General features: G+C 47.1%; 7 protein-coding genes across 7 annotated transcripts; 1 reads left to right on the top strand and 6 right to left on the bottom strand.

Moving 5' to 3' along the window:
* Positions 1–72: 72 nt before the first annotated feature.
* LY89DRAFT_330108 (uncharacterized protein) lies at positions 73–883 on the bottom strand. Its single transcript, XM_018206780.1, has one exon. The coding sequence runs from the start codon at positions 657–659 to the stop codon at positions 111–113; it is 549 nt and encodes a 182-aa protein (XP_018062780.1). The 5' UTR covers positions 660–883; the 3' UTR covers positions 73–110.
* Positions 884–1,884: 1,001 nt separating this feature from the next.
* LY89DRAFT_676844 (uncharacterized protein) lies at positions 1,885–3,245 on the bottom strand (the record flags this gene model as incomplete). The annotated part of the gene is made up of 3 exons (XM_018213636.1): positions 1,885–2,463; positions 2,513–2,949; positions 3,170–3,245. 3 exons carry the CDS (start codon positions 3,243–3,245, stop codon positions 1,885–1,887), a joined length of 1,092 nt encoding a protein of 363 aa, XP_018062779.1.
* A 403-nt stretch (positions 3,246–3,648) lies between these two features.
* LY89DRAFT_764533 (uncharacterized protein) lies at positions 3,649–4,183 on the bottom strand (the record flags this gene model as incomplete). The annotated part of the gene is made up of 1 exon (XM_018221638.1): positions 3,649–4,183. The coding sequence occupies one exon, from the start codon at positions 4,181–4,183 to the stop codon at positions 3,770–3,772; it is 414 nt and encodes a 137-aa protein (XP_018062778.1). The 3' UTR covers positions 3,649–3,769.
* Positions 4,184–5,005: 822 nt separating this feature from the next.
* LY89DRAFT_764530 (uncharacterized protein) lies at positions 5,006–6,506 on the bottom strand (the record flags this gene model as incomplete). The annotated part of the gene is made up of 1 exon (XM_018221637.1): positions 5,006–6,506. The coding sequence occupies exon 1, from the start codon at positions 6,353–6,355 to the stop codon at positions 5,006–5,008; it is 1,350 nt and encodes a 449-aa protein (XP_018062777.1). The 5' UTR covers positions 6,356–6,506.
* Positions 6,507–8,008: 1,502 nt separating this feature from the next.
* On the bottom strand, positions 8,009–10,653 carry LY89DRAFT_764528 (uncharacterized protein; the record flags this gene model as incomplete). Its single annotated transcript, XM_018221636.1, has 5 exons — positions 8,009–8,260; positions 8,314–9,533; positions 9,599–10,127; positions 10,198–10,339; positions 10,392–10,653. 5 exons carry the CDS (start codon positions 10,651–10,653, stop codon positions 8,254–8,256), a joined length of 2,160 nt encoding a protein of 719 aa, XP_018062776.1. The 3' UTR covers positions 8,009–8,253.
* A 546-nt stretch (positions 10,654–11,199) lies between these two features.
* LY89DRAFT_658720 (MFS transporter, MCP family, solute carrier family 16, member 10, variant) lies at positions 11,200–12,849 on the top strand (the record flags this gene model as incomplete). Its single annotated transcript, XM_018212486.1, has 3 exons — positions 11,200–11,425; positions 11,477–11,659; positions 11,713–12,849. 3 exons carry the CDS (start codon positions 11,200–11,202, stop codon positions 12,684–12,686), a joined length of 1,383 nt encoding a protein of 460 aa, XP_018062775.1. The 3' UTR covers positions 12,687–12,849.
* Positions 12,850–13,883: 1,034 nt separating this feature from the next.
* On the bottom strand, positions 13,884–16,356 carry LY89DRAFT_724910 (uncharacterized protein). The gene is made up of 2 exons (XM_018218940.1): positions 15,675–16,356; positions 13,884–15,628 (listed from the first exon to the last, which is right to left on the bottom strand). The coding sequence occupies exons 1-2, from the start codon at positions 15,981–15,983 to the stop codon at positions 14,210–14,212; spliced, it is 1,728 nt and encodes a 575-aa protein (XP_018062774.1). The 5' UTR covers positions 15,984–16,356; the 3' UTR covers positions 13,884–14,209.
* Between the last annotated feature and the right edge of the window lie 1,141 nt (positions 16,357–17,497).

Below are 17,497 nucleotides of genomic sequence, written 5' to 3'. Positions count from 1 at the left end.
AACCTTCAATTAATTATGGCGAGTATGTACAGAATTTCCAAACTATCTACAATGCGGTGATGACTAACAGGCCCCGTCACTTCTCCCTTTCGATCCCTGCTTGCCCCTGCCTACGCCTTGACATTGAAAACTTGGTTCAAAGTTGCAGCGACGCAACCTGCTGGGCTTTCGCCATTAGACTCGAAAACGCCCCACTTCAGCTGCAGGATGTCTTCGCCATTCACAGTCCCATTGCAAGCAAAGAAGTGCTCCAAAGCAGCATCCATGGGAGCAGCAAGAGTTCCATCGTTCAAAATGCTGAATCCTTCTTTTCCACCAGCATAAATAGCAGTCACCGGGACAGTGACACCATAGTTGTCTCCGACGTTCGTAAAATACATGCCGTATGAGCTTGGGAGGTTGGGATCACTGAGGTCAAAATCGAGTATCGTGCCGTTGAAGTACGCTGGTGTGCCTGGATAGGCAGATGGTCGTTGGAAAACCAAGTCGAGGTTTCCGAGAGTGCCAGATTGCACTGCGTTGAGTGAGAGGGCGGGGTAGCCTTCAGCTTGGAGCGAGAATGCGAATTTTGTCTTGGAGTATTCGCGTTTGCTTGATGGGAGGGCGCTGCTCAAGGCCGCGAGACCAAGAAAGATGGTTGACAGGGTGAAGGAGACCATGTTGCAAAATCTGTATGAACTTGGTTGGATAGAAAGTAATGAGATCTGGTATTCTTTTAAATCTTTGACTTAGATGTGGTAGCGAGAGTATGTGAATGGTTGCTGCTGAATGAGATCTGTTGTGTCGAGGAAAGAGCGAGGCTTTATACCTCCCATCTCGGAGTGTTTCTTTCCGTTCTCAACGTACATTTTCACGATGCCTTGATTGTTGGTTTCCCAATCGGGAATGCAGCTGCGAGAATGAAAACGGTTGTGACAACGTCATGTAGATCTTGAGGCAAAAGAAACCTAAGATCCGACAGCCGCAGAGCCTCAACTTCCCTTCTTGGAATACTTCCCCAGACTTCACGTATTATTTTGAGAAATGACGGTCATATTATGTGCGTTGTCAAAAATAGATTTAAGCTTAGATGGGAAAGATTGCGAGTTTGACGTACATTACGAAGAGACTAAGAGCGCCAAGACATCGAGTGCCGACTCCTATTCCAAAACGGGAATGCCGAACAAGTCCCCGTAACTCTCTGAAATTCGAATTGAAGCGGGATCAATTCTATGAAGTGCATTTGAAAAGTGAAATATGACGAGAGAGTGATGGTGAGCATTTGGTGGAACAGTAATATTCACTGCAAAAAAGACCACGGCATGCCACAACATTGGAACGTTCCTTCTGGAAAAAGAGCAGCAAATTGTGAGAGCCATGAAAAAGCCGAAGTCCATTGTACAATAAGAAACGCTACTTTGGCATAAGGAAGGGTACAGGAAGGGGGAACAAGATGTGGTAAAGTGGCAAATTGGCCGGCTTTCAAAGTTCACTTTCGGCTGCTTGTGTCTTTAAGCTAAATCATGACGCAGAAGACACAATCCTGGCCTGCTGTACTGAAGTTCATGATCTGGAGAAGAACGGTCTTTCATCCTAATGTTGCCTTCAGCCACAACTCGATTTCTCTTCTCCATATCGAGATCGAAAGCGAGGAATAAACATCACAGGATGAATCACAAATCACAGAGCGAGGAGAGATCAAAGGTTGAAAGCTCGAAGATCAGGAAAGAGAGGTTCATTGCTGGATATCCAGCATCCGCACAGCAAAGTTAAAGACAAGCAAGAAATTATTCCCCAACTCCAACCCCCCAAAGACAAAGCATGAACGTCCCCCAAACTCCCCGAATACCAAAGAACGAAAGCCGCCGCCAGAACACAACCGCAAGAACAATCCTCCCTTCCCCCCTAGTACTTGCTAATTAGATCTAGGTCCACGTTGACGTGGCGGTTCGTGTTGTGGTCCCAGACCTGGCCGCCAGGGATGGCAGCAGGAATCTCAGTAGCGTATTGTGCGTTGGTGAAGTGTGATGGAAAGACATATGCCGGAGGCAACTTTGGTTGTGGAGGGAGGACTGGCCAATGTTGGTGGACGTATTTGGTGACAGTATCGTCACCACCTCTCTCAAGAACAGGGGAGCCCTCACGACTTTGCTGCAGCTCTGGCACAGACGAATGGTTCGCAGCGCCTTGCAGATTACCAGTGCCGAATACTGGCCCAACTTGCAAGGTTGGGGATGGCGCCTCATCGGCCCCTAAGACAGGGAACCGAGAGGATGAGGGGCGAACCTCATTCTTTTCGCCATTCTCATCTGCAGAGACACTGCTAGCCATCGCTGAAGCCGCGGCCTCGGCGTAGGGCTTCATGGGTGGAGCTGCAACCTCCTTTCCCTTTCCCTTATTGCTGAGTGCCCGGCCGGAACGGGTCTTCAACGCAGAGACGGGAGCAGAAGGAGAAGTCAGCACAGAGTCAGCCTTGACAGTTGACTATGAAATGTTAGTTGATTTTCGAACGTTGGAATTGAAAGTGACAAACCATCTCCCCTGGCTGCTTCTCCCCCTCCCCAGGAAGCTCAACGGCTTTGCCCTTTCCTTTGGGGTCGGCCTTTCTCTTCTTCGATGGTGGTTGAGCCGGCTCCGAAGGACCAGCAACGACAGACTCATGCTCCTCAGGAGCCTTGCGCTTAGAAGCACGCTTGGTGGGCTTGGGGATGGCTGCTGGGGGAGCCTCCGGTGGTGGTGGTGCTGACTTGAAAAGGCCGGCGACCACTTTCTCTTCCTTCTTGACAACCTTTTTTGTGCCACGCTTTGTGGTCTTTGGCTGAGCTGGTGCAGGTGGTGGCTTGGATGGGGCGGCAGAACAGATCTGGTGACACGCCTGGTGGGCTCTGTAGCAGCCACCGAGGCTTGAGGAGGGGGTGGTGGTGATGGCACGTTCTTCTTCTTCTTTTTCGTCGCAGGGCCGGCAGCGGACTGAAACAATCAGAGAACAATCAGAAATATATGGAATTTTTTTAACGAGTTCTGATCATTCTCAACAGACAATAGTTGCTTGCTATTGTGTTGCCAGCGTTTCTCGCTTAAATTCAGGGGAACAATTGTCCGAACCGAGACTTGGCAAAATATTTCAAAGGTTCAGAGATACAATGCCAAACATTTCGAGCACATCTGATATCTGCATCATTTTCATTACCTAGCTCCAAGGAACCTATGTATACAAGAGCTCGACAGATAGTCACGTGTATCATTGTGCACGTGGTAGTGCCCATCCTGCATCAAGAGACTTGAGTTCCATTGACGTCAAATTCGGCTTGAAGGAGATACTTCTATCCTTTCTTTTTCTCTTTTCCATGTGTCTCTTTGCTCCTTCTTCAAAGTTTCGAGAAGTTGAAATATCGACCTCGGGAAGACTTTTGACACTGATCACGTGATATATGCCATCGGCACGAGGATGAATGGCACGTAGTAAGTGATGATTTGTATCATAGAAAGAGTCCCGCAAGAAACAATTTGTTGTTCTGATGTTTGCAGGAGGATGTCACACAACTATTCACCTCCCGAGTCAACACAGATGTCGTCTTTCGACTTTAATGTTACAAATCCATATTCTCAGGCCAAGACAAGCTTTTAATTACTCCAATTCGGGTACATTAAAGAAAGATGAAATTCGAGGTGGTTTCTTTGAACGGTGAACTCTCCCATATTTATGTACAAATCTAAGATTCTGCGGCAACCTTCGTCTCCTCCCAACACAACTTCCACATCTCTCGTGTAGAGGAACATTCTTCTTCAATCAATATCCGGTAGTACTAACAGTATCTGAGAATGTAGCAAAGGACGGAGTGTTATAGGTTCCCAGAAGACTGAACACAGTCGCGGTCACAGGGTACTTCGCATTTGTGCTTGGAAAGTTAGGAGGAAGGATGGCCTTGAAAACAATTGGGTACTCGACATTCGAGACCGCTGGCCCTAATGAGTGGGTTGTGAGCTTGTAGTAACCCAATGATCCTTCAAGTCCACTCCCGGGCTGGAGACCAAACACAACAACGACGTCCTGCGAGGTCTGGATGTTGCCTTCTGTCAAGAGAGTGACATTGAACTGCTTATGGACCTCCACAGTCGCAGGAAAGGTGATGTTGTAGATACTTGCTGAGGCCCCCCGTAGAAGAGAAAGAAGAGCAAAAGCAAAGAAACTTGTGAGGTGCATTGTGATATTATCTGATGATGTTGGTAGCTGCGATTTTCAACAACTGTGAACTAGTGAGATATATTCAGATAATTGAGAGGATGCTAATATTATTCGAAGGACGGTTCATATAAGCATCGTAACCTTTGTACGCGGCTGGAAGCTGCAAGTACGACGTCCATCAAAGTCTCGAAGACGAACCTGAAGGATCAATGTTAAGTCTTTGTGGATTGACTGGTGGTACTTTCGTACTGTTCTTTCACTCAACTATAATTAGCACGTTCGTGATCGAAGTCGTCATACTGTGTCATTCTACATCGTGAGATAATTGCAAGCAATAACCCTTCAAAACAAAGGAATGGCGAGTCTGTTATTGTCTGAGAAACAAGCCACTGACAGAAGCGGCGAAGGAGGTTTCTGGTCTAGACCCTGGGCCTAACAAAGCATTGGAGGATTCCCTTATCAAGATCTAGGAGTCGGTACCAGGTATCCTATAACAACTTCCAAGCTACTTCATAAGAATGTTGTATGTCATCGTGTCCAAAAGGAGCCAAATCGTAGTAATAAGAAAGTGGGGAGGGGATCGGACAATTTCTAAGGTACTGTATAGCATTGGATAATTTTCTCTCACACTCATAGTTAGCATCAAGAATAAGAATATCACATTATGGAACAAAGAAACTGAGATTGACAGGGTTTTAACACATTTTATTTTAGCTCATCACGGCCCAGCGTGGAATTGACTTACCTCTGACCCAGACTGTTACTTGCCTTAAGGAGATCAAGAGATACTGTGAGGACTTACCTTCTCCATGTTGAGCAACCATTCTTTACATATTGTGCTTATTTCCAAGCTGCTTTCGGTGGACCCGCCTTTACAGCTGCTGGTTTTCTAATAGGCACAGCAGTTGGTTTGGGAATAGCCGGCTTGCGAGTAGAGGTTGGCTTGACAGTAGAAGTTCGTTTAATAGGAGTAATGGGTCTGAGAGGAGCAGTTGCGAGAGTAGCGACAGGCTCGGGAGTCGTAGACGATTCTTCAATATTTCTCTCGGGGGTGGTTTCCTCCACAGAAACTAGTTCGGGTGAAGTGGATGCTGATGCAAGAGTATCTGGCTCGAGAGCAGTTGACTCTAGAGTAGTGGTTGGACTCAGGGTATCTACTGGTGCTGAATCTTCTTCTTTGCCACCATATGATGAGTAGATGTCATCGAAGAGAGCATCTATGGCATCATCGTCTGCAGAATTTGAATTGGTTTCGGTCGCATCTTCTTCGCCTTGGATATCAGGGCTACCTGGTAAGTCATAGTTGGAGGCTTCCTCGACATACTCTGCGTCTAGAGTCTCTTGTTCTTGGAGTAGTGCTCGAAAGCCTAGCATCTCGGGGGTGAGATCAATAGACAGAGGGTTAATGATGTCTCGCTCTGTCGGAATGTGCTCTGGCAGCTCGGAAAGCGGGACGCCTTCCGGGATCTTGAAATGAGTGCGAATCCTCTCGAGTCTTTCAGTCCCCTCTTCTGTGCCGGGGTCAATGATTTGACGGCCCCGGTAAGAAGTGTTGGACACCTCAGCTTGACCTTCTACAGTTCCCGGGTCAACGACGCGTCGTGGAGGAGAGCTTGGCTCGAGAACGAGTACATTCCGAGGATCTGACAGGAATGACTCCCAGCTTTCGCTTAGTGTGGTGGAATACGAGGACATACCCGAAAATTCGTCGATCTGTCTCCCTTCTTCTGAGTTTAGCGACGACGTGGAGGACTGGTCGGATATGATTTTTGAAGTGGCAGAGGGCGAGGTAAATAACGAGTCTGAGTTCGAGCTCTCTGTTCCATCTGTTCCTTCGCAGAGGAGAGAGTACAGTTGTCGCTGGTGTGCGCAATCGCTACACTCGTCAGCTGGAAAGGTATTTCCTTGAGTCTCTTCATGCGCTTTGTGGATGGTTATCCAGAAATTGCTTTCACAAAACAGATTTTGTCGATCTATCTCGGCTTGTCGCCGGCGCTCTTGGTCTTGGCACTTAGAACAGGCCACATTTCGTTCAATCTGCTGTGAGTCTGAGATATCTTGCGTGGCGGCGACACTACGGACGCGCGACCATAACTTACGAGAAAGGAGCGAAGAACGAGACGAAGGAACTACCGAGCTTAATCCGACATGCCCGCACGTGAAAAGTTCTGCGATAGTAATACGCTCCATTTTAAAGATGAGGTAGAGTTGGTGGGGACGGTAAGGCGTTGAAAGTTTTGTGTTTTGATAGATTGGCAAGTTCGATTCGATAGTTGTCTGGTATATTCAGGTAGTGGAATGTGTTGATGATGAGTGATGGACCAGGATCGAGAGAATTGGGCGACCTCTATAGCAGATGAACATCATCCAGAGAAGCTGTTCTATCATAACAATTGCATTGTGATATACAAGGCTTTTGTTGAAAGCTCTTTCTTTGAATTCAAGGCAAGCAAAGAATATTTAAATCTCTTTGTGTCGAGAGGGTTTGAAGAACAACATAAAGTCTCTGTCTTTGTGGTCCCCAAAGAAATGTAATCTCAACGAAAGCTTAAACGGCCTAAATAGAAAGAAATATACTCTATTCTTGGTCAGTAGGAGTCAAAGTAAAGGATGTATGAGATATGATGACATTTCGGCTCTTTAGATACTTTCCAGGTTTGTTGTAAGGCCTTGATTCTAATGACAGAATGATGAGAGAAGAAACAGTCGCTTGAGAGAGCAACAGTGAGGTAGATTCCATACCAAGTCGGAGTTCGTCGGATCTATGGTTAGAGCATCATAATTTGGGTCAATACTACGGTGGAGCTAAAGAACAGGGCATCATCCAAAGGCTTATAAACTGAGAGGTGGTTTTGAATCGCTTCTGGCTGACACAATTTCCGAAAGCATGCCCTGCCAATCCTCGCTCCACAATACTTCAACAAAAAAGCCCTACAACTGGTTGTAGAATCTGCAATGTGTCGACGTACTTGCATCAAGTATAGTTGTCTTCACACTAGTCGGGAAACCCAGCTTTGCCCTTCTGTTGCTGACGTTCATGGCAAGTACGCTTACTCGCTAGCGAGTATGTGCGATGATTATGTACATGAGCACCAAGTACTACCAACTCGTTGTTCACTATGTGAGTCTAAAGCGGAGAGTGCGAGACGAAGATCCAAGAGAGATAAAAAGAAATGTAAGGTCTTATAGGTCACGTGAAAGAATAGACTACAACGAACAGCCAGAAGTATACAGTCTATTACTAACATTTCGAGCTGATCATGACCTTCGCGATGGCTGCTAGACTTAGCATAGTTGGTGCTGAGTCATGTAAGAATTACACAACCCCGGGAAGATAATCTAGTTTCTAAATTTCAAAAAGTGATGAACTCTGTGATATTATTGAGACTTCTATCTATACACTATCAGCTGTTTCAAATTTGCTTGCAACTGCAATACTCCCAAGTCTAGACCTGCGTGTAGGCCGTCATCACTAGTTTCGAGGAGCACGGACACAGGGTCCTCGGCCTTCAAAGCTCTCGGCCAACTCGGAGAGTGGTGGGCTAGAGATGAGAACGGGAATGAAGGTGGAGTACCCGTGAATTATTGGAGGGACAATGAGTGAAAATGAAGATTTTCAAAAAGACAAAATGCTAGAACCAATGATGAAGCATGAACACAGGGAATGAAATAACGTGATATGTGACTGCTAGCAGATATACAGCGACTTCGTCCTCATTACGACTCCTAGCTAGACTAGGTGAGCCTTGGAGAGATGAAGTGAAATCCGGGCCACGTGACCTCAACTTGGGACTAAAGCACGAATTATATCGTTCATTCACTGACCTCTACAGAGATTTTAGAGTGGATGAAAGGAATGGAGATTCGTAAGAGATGGAAGACTGGCTAGCAATCGAAAACTCTATCCCGTGTCATCAAGAGTAGAATTTCCCCCAGAACGAGCGACAGAGCACCTTACGCATGGAGCATCATTAATTATCCGATCTTGTCTCTTGAGAGTTCTGCACGTGTTAAATAACCTGCGGATATGACATACTCGGCTGACCCAAGCACATCATCTGGCTCAAACATCGAGGCATAAAGAGGCCTCACGATCTATAAAGAGAATTAGCTCCAATACACTACTATCTAAACCATTGGCTAGGTACCTTCGAATAGAACATCGGCTCATTTGGCCATGGCCAGTTGTATCCCACTGGGGGCCATCGTTCAAATCATCGTATAGCTGTAGCTGTCTGTTACTAAGGACCACAATCTCTCCAATTCGTTGCTTGAATCGACGTCGTAAGTCGGAAATGGGTATAGACTCAAGATTGCTCATTGGCCTGAAGACATACATACTTTGAACCGCAGTACGAGTCGTATAGTGTAGCGTGACTGTGTTCAAATGCTCAAGTAGAACGAGGATCGTGTACATGGAGTTTTCCACCGCACTCCGTGCCCAAATGAACGAGGGCATGTCACCTGAATTCCACCTGAAAAGTTTCAGGGTGAGCTCTTTGCTTTTCAACGCCTTGATCACTGCATCCAGCGGCCGCTTTGCCCCAGCTGGGCCAGCGTCTAGCCTCGCTCCGGCGGTAAGTAACTTTTCAACTATAGTTGCTTGTGCTCTTTCATGCGCGCAGCTGAGTTGACACACCAGGCTCAGCGGAGTTTCGCCGCCTTGCGAAATTGCGTTGGGATCGGCAGAGCGAGATAACAAGAGTTCTACTCCGTATAGCGAGGGCCTTTCTGCAGCTCTGTGTAAAGGCGTCATGAGGTCTGGCGTTGTTGTGTTAACATCCGCACCACTTTCGAGAAGGATCCCAAAGGTTCTGGTGTCCATATCATCTGTTACTCGACTTAGAGCTGTCCATCCGTTGTTAGGCCTTGCATTAATATCTACTCCTGCATTGAGCAGCAAAGAGACAGCATCTCCAGAGTCATCGTTCCAATCGTACTTAGTCGAGACGAGAGAGAGTAGAGGCGTATTGAGTTGATAATCCTTAAGTAATGCGGACGCACCAAGGTTGAGGAATCTTCGAATCGCAGCAATGTCCACAGGTCGCTTCTTTGCAGCGATATGAAGTGCAGTTTCGCCCGAAGCATTTCTGCTATGGATATTTGATCCTCGGAGAATTTGTTCGTCTTCATTCCCGAACACGCGCAGATTATCCCGGATCTGGTTGAATAATCGTTCTATCTGGGCTTCTAGTGCAGTTGGAATGCTGTTGTTGTTACGGCGAAGTTCCAACATGATTTCTTGCAGTCTTACAAGATCACTGTGAATGTTTTCGGCCATCGGGTCAGCAGGTTGTTGATTTAGGTGAAACGGCGAAGAGGCAATACTCATCCGTTGCAGTTGATCACGGATTCCGTACGCGCTGTACTACTGGTTGATGGGGAGTCTCCTTGGCGGCTTGGTGACGTTTCTCGAGTCCGCATATAACTGACTGTTGTCACGCTGTCGCTGTCGTCTAAATCTGATGACCGCATATAACTAACTGTTGTCACATTGTCGCTGTCGTCTGAATCTGATGACGGAGGGCTATCATCTCCTCCTGGATCTTCGGGAGCTGCGCGATGTCGAACATTCTGATTAAGATTCGAAGAGTTCGATCTGGGATCAGGAACGCGCCTATGTGTGGTGTATGGCCTAGGAAATGCGCGTCGCGTTATATGTCCCCGCTGCCGATGGTCCCTGTCATAAATTCCGTCGGATAAGTGAGGGATATGTAGAGGAGTCAATTGACTAGGGTGCGTCAGAAGAGACTCAGTGTTGATCGAAACTGTAGTGGAACTACGGTTGGAAGAGGCATTTGAGGCGGTGTCTTGGAAAAAGCCCGAATCTCTATCTGAACCGGTACCTTCATCAGTGTCTACTTGTTGAAGCCAAGCCATAATCTCAGCAGATGTTTTAGAAGCAGAGCTAATTGCTCCATCGATGATAATACTGGTCCTTTTATTTTGCAAGGCGGCAGGTCTTTGGAGTCGTGTAGTGCTGACACCCTTAGCGACGGCGCATAAGCATCTCTTTGACTTGAAAAGCTTACCTTTGAAAAACTTGAAGAAATGCATTCACGGCATTGCCCTGCTGCTCAAGTGCTCTTGCGTATCGTTGCAGTTGTGGCTGGGCGAAGAGTGCTTGCCCTCTTTTCCAGATACTGAGCTTCCTGCGTTGCACTCCAGTCGCGCCTGGGATAGATGTTCTTCCCACGCGATCAGTGGCATTCGACAGGGCTCTGACTAGTTGCTCGCAATTTGTAGACACATTCCCACAGCCTCGTCCACTCTATGTCACTTAACTCATCCTGATAGATATTGATCCAGAGACGAAGACGTTCCGAGACCAGGCCCAGCACGCCGGTCTGAGCTTCAATTGCGGAAAGGTCAAGCTCCACATCTCGAAATCTGACAATAAGATCGTTCAAACCCGTTACGAAACTGGCTGCGTTGCGAGTGATTCCTACGCACGCTCCTGTGATGGCTAGAATGGTCGCTGGATCCATAGCAACGATCAGAAAGGATGAAGTGATTGGAATACTGTATATTGAAACATATCGCACATTATTGAGCGGAGAGACTGTATCAAAGTTCTTATCTTCTTAAGATAAGAGTGAAACCTGAACGAACAAAATAAATATAAATGCATCAAGTCCGTAAGAGATTCCGAAGGCTTGCTTAAGCGAACAGTATGTGAATGCTAAAAGCATAGAAAAGACCGTACTTCAATGGAGCAAGAAATTGCGAAATTTAAAATACTCTGAATTCTTTTCTGAAAGATGCATCAAGTGAGTTTATGCACAGTCACAAGAGTGGAAAATCATTATTCTGTGTTGGGAGCCGAGCCGAGGCTTTTTGGGTCGTGAGGTTTTGTCCTACTAGACGACCGGTTGCAACAGCGGCAAGCTGACTGACCTACCTAGTAGGTATCAGATGCCAGGTGCACAAGGAAGAAAAAGTTGATTCATAATACAACTCATTTGCATCATCTCAGGAACTCAAAGTGAGTCTTGGATTCTTGAAATCAAGCTTCTAAGTTTCGTTCGACGAAAATGAGCTCCACAATCACCACTCCCTCGGTAGAGCTTCAACAATGGCCTCGGCAACAACCCCACCAGCTTGATCAATTCTACGTTGACCCCGAACCCTCTCACTTGAGCCAAAATGAAGCTTCACAACATAACAGAGACGTCCAGCAATACCTAGAGCCAGTGGATCGTGGAGCAGCAGCCTGGAGGCTTCTTGCTGCAGCATTCGTCTTCGAAGCTCTTTTCTGGGGTAAAACTTGCCACGATCGTATAACGTAGCTGCTAACAGATGAACATCAAGGCTTTCCTCTCTCATTTGGAGTTTTCCAGAATTACTACTCCAGCCTTCCGCAATTTGCAAACGATCCGTACATTCCTATTGTAGGTACCGTGGCATCTGGGATCTCGTACCTTGGAGCACCGCTTGTTATTCCTTTGATAAAACGGTACTCTAGATACCAAAGACAAATGATCTTTGCTGGCTGTGAGAATACCCTTCTTTGAGAGTCACGTGGGCCATTTCACTGATGAATCCAGGGCCTCTTTGCCTAGGAGGACTTGCAGCAGGGTCCTTCTCCACAACTCTCGGTGCCCTCATCTTCACACAAGGCGTTATGTACGGTGTGGGATTCTTGATCTTCTACTACCCTATCTTGAGCTTCGTGAACGAATTCTGGATCGAGCGAAGAGGAATGGCGTATGGGATTCTATGTGCATCTTCAGGAATATCTGGTATCATGATGCCATTCGCGGTCGAAGCCATGCTACACAGATACGGATACCCCACCACACTTCGGGCCATTGCTATCGGCTTGGCAGTGCTAACAGGCCCCTTGTTACCGCTTCTGAAAGGCCGCTTACCACCTTCGGTACACAGCACTGCTGGACGAACCGATTGGAGTTGTTTGAAGAAACCTTTGTTTTGGGTATATTGTGCATCAAACTTGATGCAAGGCCTCGGATACTTCTTCCCATCACTTTACCTCCCGTCATACGCAGTCTCTATCGGACTCAACTTATCTCAGGGCGCGCTGTTGTTGGCTCTACTCAGTATCTCGCAAGTCATGGGTCAGATCAGCTTTGGCTATCTATCCGATCACAGATTGAACTTGAACCTCCTCATCATGATATCAACGATTGTATCAGCAATTGCATCTCTGACGCTCTGGGGCCTGGCACGGTCGCTAGCCGTTCTCATCGTTTTCTCCTTGGTGTATGGATTCTTCGGAGCAGGTTATGTCGCGATGTGGGCAAGGATGGGAAGCGCAGTAAGCAATGAACCAACTGCTGCACTTGCAACCTTTAGCTTGTTCTGTGCCGGCAAGGGAATTGGGAATGTGGTGGCAGGCCCGATAAGTGCGGGTTTGATTCTGCCATTTACTGCAAAAGAGAGTTATGGAGCGATGAAATACAAGGCGGTGGTCCTTTTCATGGGGTCTTGTATGATTGGTAGCACGGTTAGTGTTGCAGCTTGGTATGTGAGGCAGAAGAGATGGTTGAGAGCCTCGTAGGAAAACTACACTTTGGAATGTAAAAATTGGATTCAGCAGCCCAGTAAGCGATTCAAAGAGAAGAGCAACGGAAGAGAGTCCAGTCATATCCAAGGCAAAGGGGGGTGGTTTCGCGGATGCCGAAATTATTCGAGTCCACTTTAGTAAAAACTGTGCTCAAGACAATCTTTCAAAGACCATAAGTACAAGAAATCAATTCGACAACAGTACAGAGATTGCTGCAGAGGGTGGTGCACTCACAGGGAATGTGAGCTTTCAGTCCCCTGAAATTCAGTGAAGAAGCGCTGTAGAAATACCCGAAGGGCTTAATGCCCCAGTACAGACACACTAAACTAGATGCGCTGCGCTGTCAGAAACTTACGAAGTTACACCCTGTAGCTCTGGGGACCGTAAAGCTTAATCAACGTCAGCCACGATGCCCTCGAAGCACCATTTAGCGAGACCACGCATGATTCACCGAACCTTCAGGTAACATAACCACTAATGATGCTGCTCACAGCGTGCTATGCAGCCTTGGAGATCACTTTTCCAGCGAACAGAGCCCTGCAGCCGCATCGCTTTTATGCCACGATCTCAGTACCTATTTGAGGAAGAAGCAGAGCATCATTTCCTACAACATCCACAAACAAATAACACCCAACAATTCCTCCCCTCAACCATCGCCGCGTTCATATTCCCCATTAAAAAAGACACAAAAAGACACCTTCTTCTTTGACTTTATGTTCATTCGACGCCACAACTCCCCCTACATACTCTCACTTTCCAACCATCCTCATCCTCATCCTCAATGTCCAAAAATCTGCCAACTAATACTAAACAATCGAAACGCTGAACTATCTCCTTAACTTATCTTCGTACCCAGAATTCCGTACACACACGAAGAAATATATATATTCAAAGAACTCCAAACCCATACCTATCCAGAAAAGAAGACGAAGTTGTAGAAGAACGAGGAAAAAATGATCCAAATGTCCAAGTTCAGTGAGACATGACGTGTCTTGTCTCGCCCGGAACGAACCTGGGAGGAAAGAGTGAGTCCACTGGGATGAAAGAAAGAAGGGATTTCAAAATGGCTGCAGGATTACTGCTCATTGGATGGAAACTCTCTTCTCGTAGGTCATCACGTGACTTGTATCCAGCGCATTTCGAAGCCAAGCGCAAACCCACCCGACACAGCAAACAGTCTCATCATGTATGATACTCAATTCATTCATTCTAATACTACCATCAGATATCATAACACCAACATAACATACAAGCATCCACCCCCTCCTCCCAACGCTTTTGTTTTCTCCAACCGCATCTTCGTATCCATATCCACAAATCCTTCATCCAACGAGGAAGGATATCATTCGCCGACTCGCACAACACTCAACGAAAAGACAAGGAAAGACGTCGCGTCCAATGACAAAAACAAAAAGAAAAGCAGTGCCATGATGTGATGCTGTTCATAAAGCTCGTACCGCATTACACATTATCCAGCCGTGAATCCTCCACTTCCTTCCACTGTCGAGGAACTCCATTTAGAAATCCCAGAAATCGCCTCCGGTAGCTTGGGCCTTTCCTTGTGTCTTGCCGGTTCTGAATTTACCTGGCTTGTTGACACCACCGGATTCTTCGCCGTCGGAATCGTCACCGAAGCCCCATGTTCGTCCGGATCCCTTCTTACCGCCCATTCCATCACCAGCAGTATTGATACCCTTAGGGTTGTCATTTCGGTGGCTCATGATGTTGGTAGCTTCGGACAGAGGACCCTTCTTTCCACCCATGCCATCACCTGCAATGGTGATGCCCTTGTTGGGAATGGTGCCGTTCTCCTTTTGGCTTGGTGATTGATCATAGGTGTCCCAATTGGCATCCATCATCTTCACAACCTTGGCCTTATTTTCAGGAACTGCTTGAGCTGCTGGCTTCGATGCTGGAGAATCATCAGTCATCGTGAAATGAGGGTCAAAATCCTTGCGTCGATCCTTGACATTGGCCAGGTTTGGTACTGGGTCGTTGCCAACTGCTGCAGCACCAGTCTCCTCGTCAAACAGATTATCCTTGTAAAGACCAAGTCCATTATTCTGTCCTTGTCCTCGAGGACGGCCGGGAGCACGTCGTTCTCCATCAGGTGTTCCATCGTCGACAAATTCGAAATGTGTTTCGGCATCCTTTCGTGGCTTGTCGACCTTCTTGACCTTGATAGGACTGTCAACAACTTCATCATCGCTATTTCCCCAGTGACGAACGTCATTGGTACGCAGAACCTTGGACGGCACAGCCTTCTGTGGAGTCATGAAGTCGTCGAAATTCCATTGGCTGGAATGCTTGTTGGCATCGATTACCGGCTTCTTTTGTTCGACCTCCTCTCCATCACCAAAGTCAAAATGCTGGTATCTGGCAGCATTGGGACGATACATCTTTTCCTTGTTCGCGCCTGACATGGTTTCTGCCGCTGATTCTGTATCGAAAAGTCGTGATGGTCCGTAGTTCTTTCCTGCACCAAGCTTGGGAGCGATAGCTTTTGATGGGGACTCTGACCGCTCTTCTGGCGCCTCAACGTGACTATCTTGTCCTCCGAACAACTCATTATAATCGCGTGGGGGTGGCTTTGCGGACGACTTGGGCGCCACAACGGAAGGTAGAGATTCTTCGATGGTCGTGCTGCGAGGAGCAAAGAGAGACAGGGAAGCGTGTGGATCGCGCGTAACGTTCGTGGAATTTCCTCTGGATCGATTGTATGCCGACTCTTCTACCGGTGGAGGTGCATCCGCCAATGCCTTTCCGGTCGACTTGACACTGTTTGCAATCAACTTGATCTGATCCTTTCCATCCCGAATCGGCCAGTTTCGTCCAGTCTTTCCAATCACATCAATCAACTTGAGAAGAGATCCCTGGTCCCAGCTCAACCGAATCTGCTGAATCTTGCCATCTGCGTCGAAGCTCACAATGTGAATCTGTACATGTCAGCAACGTCAGTATAGTGAATGCGCGAAAACTCACAATCGGAAATGTAACCACTCGATCTGCGAGGAAGTTGTCATCCAAGCTTGGCAGATATGCTCCACCTCCCATGAGGAATTCCAAGGTGGTGTGAACCTCGACGGCGAGCGCGTCTCCGCCTTCAACCACGCCGAGGTACTTCTCCTCCTTCTTCTTGAGCTCGCGGGTCTGGTTATTGAGATGCTTGATGATTTCGGAGGAGCCATTGATCGTGACCAGAGTGGTGATATAGTTGAGCGACGCGTTGCTGGCCAAAAGCGCAGAGTTGGGTGCCGCAAGGAACTGTTTGTACACAGCCTGGAGCGACATGATTGCTGGAGTTTCGATTCGGCAGGCTTGCAGGAAATGTGGTTCTGTGTTTAAGACGCGTTGTAGAGGTTTGCGACCAAAATGTGACAGGTGTCTTGAATTGTGCCACAGGAGAGCTTGGGGGAGAAAGAGACACAGAGCAAGAAAAGTTGTGTGTGTAGGAAGTTGGTGTGGAGAAGCGAAATAGATCTTATTTACTCCGTGTTGTCGCGACTTCCCGTGGTAGCGTGTCTGATTCGCCCTTTCCCTGGTAACAAGGGATTCTGATATTGGTTTTGAGGCAATATGAAGGAGAACTTGGTTGCTTTTATTGCATTGATTTCTGATATTATTGTTATTGCGTGTTGTTGCCTGGGGCCAGGGGGATCTTAAGATGCACTCCTTAAGGGGTCATCAATGGCCGTGAATCTCGATTCCAACGTACCCCACAGGCTCAATGTTTACTCTGGCGATCCTGAATTTCCCCATCTAGTTTAGCCAAAAGCAAAATGCGGCAACTTGAAGCAAAATTACACCCGATCTTGCCTAGTGATATGCATGGTGGTGTGTCAAACCGGCACACGGGAAGGATGCGAGGTTTCATGTGCAACGGTGAAAATGTGGGATGTTTTCCTCGGCCAGCAACGCCAATCACTTCGGTTGTCCACCCGATTCAAAAATAATGAGTTGAAGATATATTTATTCATCATAATCTTCACATCTTTTCACTCGTGATTTGTATATTGATCTTTTTTAAAGTTTGATAACGATAATCTCCGATATCAATGCACATGGATTTGGGCTATCAATAGATGATCTCCAACATCCTTGTCTTCTCGTCCTTGACCCTTGAGACATGTGACTGACGAAAGCTGCAAGAAATCCCGCTGTCAATTTGATCCCATTCAAGGATAGACCTCCGAGACTTTATGACTTTGACAACCTCAACATCTCAGCGATACTAACTTTTCTTGCAATTACCTTTTGTAATTCTCGGTGTAATATGAAGTCACGCGTGTTCAAAAATACTACCTACCTACCTAGGTAATCTTACTCACAGAAATTACTTAGAAGCCAACAGCAAAGAATAGGACCATTGATAGATGCATCACTACAGACTAGTGATAAAGCAGAGGACAATGAAGCTTTTGATAATATGAAACCGACAACGCCCGCACTTGAGTTCCATTACTCCTGATGTTCTCTTTCCTTCTTTCCTTCTTTCCATCCTTCCTTGTTCCTTTCCAGGATACTTTACCCCGCCGCCTCGCAGCGTAATCTTACAATTCTCACTTCTCGCATCATTCTCCAACCACATCGGCCACAACCACCACCACCACCATTCTTATCTTCTCCAAACTCACCGAAAACTCAACTCTCGCCTTTCGAGAGCATGTTTCACTGCCTGCCTGCCTGCCTGCGAGACCACAAACCACAACTCATGGGTGAGATGGAATGCATCCACGAAATGTGTGTCCAGTCACGGTGGGCCGCCTGTCCTGCAGAGCAACACACAGCTGCAGCCTCGTCCAGTG

Source organism: Mollisia scopiformis (assembly GCF_001500285.1).
Source record: "Mollisia scopiformis unplaced genomic scaffold LY89scaffold_32, whole genome shotgun sequence".
Classification (NCBI taxonomy): Eukaryota; Fungi; Ascomycota; class Leotiomycetes; order Helotiales; family Mollisiaceae; genus Mollisia; species Mollisia scopiformis.
Note: the sequence above shows the minus strand (reverse complement) of the source record. Positions and strands in the feature narration are given on the sequence as shown.